At 44.6% G+C, this 5190-nt stretch overlaps 1 protein-coding gene across 1 annotated transcript; it reads right to left on the bottom strand.

Annotated features, from left to right (window-relative positions):
* Nucleotides 1–821: 821 nt before the first annotated feature.
* On the bottom strand, nucleotides 822–3842 carry LOC139838011 (uncharacterized). The gene is made up of 4 exons (XM_071827362.1): nucleotides 3299–3842; nucleotides 1990–2383; nucleotides 1305–1437; nucleotides 822–1217 (listed from the first exon to the last, which is right to left on the bottom strand). The coding sequence occupies exons 1-4, from the start codon at nucleotides 3840–3842 to the stop codon at nucleotides 822–824; spliced, it is 1467 nt and encodes a 488-aa protein (XP_071683463.1).
* Nucleotides 3843–5190: the final 1348 nt, after the last annotated feature.

Here is a 5190-nt window from a genome sequence, read left to right as displayed (position 1 = left end):
GCGGCGCGGGAGAGGAAGACAGCGAGCTAGGGTTCTGTGGAGCTCTCCTGGCGTCTTAAGGGGAAAGGAGGCATGTGGCAAGCATCCACTAAGGGGGAGAGGATCATACGGTGATGGAGGTGTTCGTACGAAGGAAGAAGAAGTACAGGGAGGTTTTTCTCTCACGTTAAAACTGGGCTGATTAGTTGGGCTAGATACTTTAGCTTGGTTAGATTGGGCTGGGTTAGATTAGAGATGGGCCTGCTGGCCAGATTTAGATAGGTTAGGAAAAGGGTTTATAAATAGGTTTTCTCCTTCTTTCTTATGAATTCTGATTTTATTTTGTTTTCAACTAAAAACCAATTGTATATTTTGATAACAGATGTTGTTTGAGTATTTGAAGAGGAAAGAATATGAGAGAACACACCATACACTTATGATGATAGAAGGAGGAGATTAAAGAAGGGATTTACACATAGAGTTTGAAAAGAAGATATGGTTTGAGGTGACACCAAATTATAGAAAAATTTGGCATGACCTATGTGTATAAGGTTAAAGAAGGAGAGAGATAGAGTGTGCCTTTCTTGGAGCATCACAAGAGGAGGGGATGAACCAAGAAGAAGAAGGAGGGAACAACAAGCAAACAAAAGAAAACCAAGAATCAAATGCAATTTTATAAAAACCAAAGGTGGTGATATGCATGAATGCAACATGATGAGATGATAACAATGCAAGAAAAGTACAAAGGGGTCTAGGTATTACTCTTGGGATGTTACAAACGCCCCCCCTTGAAGGAATCGCGCCCCGAGATTCTCAGGAAGAAGAGAAAAAGGACGGGTACACTAACGGAGTTGATCTTCCCGCTCCCAAGTTGCTTCTTTATCAGAATGGTGCGACCAGTGCACCTTGAGGAACTTGACAGAGTTGTTGCGAGTTCGATGTTCAGCTTCATCAAGAATCCGAACGGGATGCTCTTTGTATGAGAGATCTTCTTGGAGGTCAATGGACTCGTGATCAACTGCACGGCACGGATCTTTGAAGCACTTCTTGAGCTGTGACACGTGGAAGACATCGTGCACCTTGGAGAGCTTCTCAGGGAGTTCAAGAAGGTAAGCGACTTCACCACGCTTTGCTAGAACTTTGAAGGGACCAATGTATCTTGGCGCCAACTTGCCTTTGATACCGAAGCGATGAGTGCCCCTCATAGGAGTAACATGAAGGTAGGCTTGATCACCAGGCTGATATAACATATCACGGTGCTTGCTATCATAATAGCTTTTCTGCCGAGATTGTGCTATCTTCAGATTGTCACGAATGATTCACACCTTTTCTTCAGCCTCGTTGATGACATCGGGGCCAAAGATTTGCCTTTCACCAGTTTCAGACCAGTTCAGAGGTGTTCTGCATTTGCGACCATAGAGAGCTTCGAAGGGTGCCATGCCCAAACTGGCTTGATAGCTGTTGTTGTAAGAGAACTCAGCGAATGGAAGACATTCTTCCCATTTCATGCCGAAGGAGATAACACAGGCACGGAGCATGTCCTCGAGAATCTAATTGACTCTTTCGACTTGCCCACTCGTTTGCGGATGGTAAGCGGTGCTGAAGAGCAGATTAGTTCCCATAGCTTTCTGAAAGCTTGCCCAAAACTTGGAAGTGAAGATACTTCGGCGATCAGAGCTTATTTCCAAGGGAACACCATGAAGAGAAACAATCTTTGCAGTGTAGAGCTTAGCCAACTGACTAGCAGATATTGTTTCTTTGACAGGAAGGAAGTGAGCAACCTTAGAAAGACGGTCAATCACCATGAAGATAGCATCATTGCCTTTCCGAGACTTTGGAAAACCAGTCACAAAGTCCATCTCAATCTTATCCCATTTCCACTCAGGAATTTTCAGGGGTTGGAGGACACCGGCAGGTCTCTGATGTTCTGCTTTGACACGGCGACAGACATCACATTCTGAGACATAGCGAGCAACATCCCTTTTCATCCTAGTCCACCAATAGGTAGACTTGATGTCGAGGTACATCTTTGTGCTGCCAGGATGGATAGAAAGAGGAGTGTCGTGAGCTTCCTTGAGAATGAGGTTTCTCAGGTCTGGATCATTCGGAACAACAAAACGACCTTGGAAGAAGAGAGTTCCTTGATCGTCGAGAGAGAAAGACTTGTACTTGGGTTTGTGCATATTCTCTTTGATATTCTTGCTGCAAATATCTCGCAACTGTCCTTTTCGGATCTTATCTTCAAGAGTTTGCGTGATCACCAAGTTTGCAAGGTAGCCTTGGGGAACAAGCTCAAGATTCAATTTCCTGAATTCTTCATAAAGAGCAGGTTGACTTTCTTGAATCATGAGATTGTTGCAATAGAACTTGCGACTAAGGGCATCAGCCATGACATTAGCTTTCCCTGGAGTGTAGCTGATAGACAGATCAAAGTCCTTGATGGTTTCCATCCATCTCGTTTGACGGAGGTTCAAGTTGGGTTGTGTGAAGATGTATTTGAGACTCTTGTGGTCGGTGAAGATCTCACATTTGTTGCCCAACAAGTATTGGCGCCATGTTATTAAAGCATGTAACACGGCTGCAAGCTCAAGATCATGTGTGGGATAGTTGAGTTCATGCTTTTTCAACTGACGAGAAGCATACACCACAACTTGACGTTCTTGCATGAGGACAGCACCTAGACCATGAAGAGAGGCATCACAGAATATCTGGAAAGGTTTAGAAGTATCTGGAAGAACAAGGACAGGTGTGGAAGTGAGCTTCTGCTTGAGGAGATCAAAGCTTTCTTGACATTGAGGAGACCAAAGGAACTTCTTGTCTTTCTTCAGGAGATCGGTAAGAGGCTTGGCGATCTTGGAGAAATTCTCAACAAAGCGGCGGCAGTAACTTGCCAAACCGAGGAAACTTCTCACTTGCTTGACATTCTTCGGAGGAAGCCATTCAACGATCGCCTTGACGGTTTCAGGATTGACAGCAATGCCTTTTCCCGAAATGACATGGCCAAGATAGACGACTTGAGGAAGCCAAAATTCACACTTGGAGAACTTGGCATAGAGACGGTGTTCACGAAGCTTCAGGAGGATGAGGCGAAGATGCTCTTCATGCTCCTCATTGGACTTGGAGTAGACAAGGATATCATCAAGATTGACTACCACAAACTTGTCGAGGTACTCCATGAAAATGTAGTTCATCAACCGAGAGAAAGTGGCAGGAGCATTAGTGAGGCCAAAGGACATGACGGTGTATTCGTAGAGACCATAACGAGTTTTGAAGGCTGTCTTGGGTACATCCTCCTTGCGGATTTTGATTTGGTGATAACCACTTCTCAAATCCATCTTAGAGAACACAGTTGCACCCGCAAGCTGATCAAAGAGCTCATTGATGCGAGGAAGAGGATATGTATTCTTGATCGTTTTCTCATTGAGAGGGCGGTAGTCAACCACCAATCGATCAGTTTTATCCTTTTTCTTGACGAAGATGGTAGGACATCCCCATGGAGAAGTGCTTGGCTGAATGAAACCAAGTTTTTGCAACTCATCAAGCTGCTTCTTGAGTTCAGCCAACTCATTGGAACCCATTTTGTATGGCCGCTTTGAGATAGGAGCTGTTCCAGGCTCTAGTTCAATGACGAACTCAACAGCCCTGTCAGGTGGCATACCTGGAAGTTCTTCAGGAAAGACATCAGGAAAGTCGCAAACCACCGGTATCGACGCAAGCTCCGGACGAGAACTAGGATTCAAAGCAAAGAGCTGAACGGAAGGTGTTTGGGAAGGTGTATAGGTCAAGAATCCTGTTGAAGTAGGAAGAGAAACTGAATGCGTGGCGCAATCAATGACAACTTTGTTGGCCTTCAACCAATCCATGCCAAGGATGACATTAATGCCAGAGTTTCGAAGGAGTACCAAGGAGGCGATAAAGATATGGTTTCCAATTTGAATTTGGTTACCATGGCTTATCTTCGAAGATATCATTTGTCCTCCGGGAGAGTGAACCACGAGATTAGATGGCAAGAAAAACACAACAAACTCGTGCATGTGCGAAACTTGAGAGATGAAAGAATGTGACGCTCCAAAGATCAAACAGAATCGTAGAGAGAAAGGGTTGATGGAAGGACGAGGAACCATTAGTCTTGTAAAGCTGAAAACAGAACTTTTGCTGAACTTGAGATCTCCGTGGAACAAAAAGAGGGTGGGAGGGCGGGAAACAAAACCTTCAGACGAGGCATCGTAGGTGGGTTGCGCCTTAACAACAGATGAACCAAGACAAAGAACGGAACAACGAAAGACCATGTTAGCATGAAAATACTAACAATTGCAAATGAAAAGATTATATGTGGAGATTGACAAAAGGATGATAATGAAGCAACCATAGTACAGAAAAAATTTCAAAATAATTTTCCCTATGGCACTATGGTTTCCCAGAAACACGTCCAAACCTAGATGAAACAAGATAAGAATAGAGTAAAACTGTTGCACGTCCTTACCAGAGGAAGGGTGGGTGGGGTAAGAAATAAAAGCAGAATTCCTACTCTCGCGCACAATTTTTCCTATGTAGCTAATAAAATATGAGTTTCTAGACACAACTTCGTCCGCTGCAAAGGGCTCCTAAAGGCAGTCCTGCTCTGATACCAAGTCTGTAAGCCCCAGGAGTAGGAAAACCCAGAGCGCGCATGTAAGAGGGGTTTATGTGCATGAGGTCACTACAAAGGACCGTGAGGTCGCCTCGCATTCCCAAGCATATGGGTAGGCCAAGCAACAGCTCGACACGCCCATGCACACAACACCCACCTCAAAGGCTCACGGTAGGCTTTCCAGGCCTGAGTGCTTCACCTTCCTGTGCACTTCACACATACACACACTGTGCACAGGATACAAGGGTAGAATACAGCTTGAATATCACAACATGACTATGTACGACACAAAAGATGGAAATAAGGTTCATATATATAGCAACGCTCTAATGAGCAAGATCCAAATGACACTCAATAGGGAAACATATCCCATCAGTACATCATACATAAGATAGCCAAATAGTCTCGTGGACAAGAACCAAATGGGACTAAGAGTCCTGAAGATAATCAAGCGGTGTTCCCATAACCAACAAGCCACAGGCTGCTGCCTTAGGAACGATCCTGCTACGCAACGAAGTCGTCGTCCGTGAACTCGACAAAGTAGCCACCTGCGCACTGTTCATCATCTGTCGTACCTGTTT

This window comes from Lolium perenne, chromosome 3 (assembly GCF_019359855.2).
Source record: "Lolium perenne isolate Kyuss_39 chromosome 3, Kyuss_2.0, whole genome shotgun sequence".
NCBI classification, from domain to species: domain Eukaryota; kingdom Viridiplantae; phylum Streptophyta; class Magnoliopsida; order Poales; family Poaceae; genus Lolium; species Lolium perenne.
Note: the sequence above shows the minus strand (reverse complement) of the source record. Positions and strands in the feature narration are given on the sequence as shown.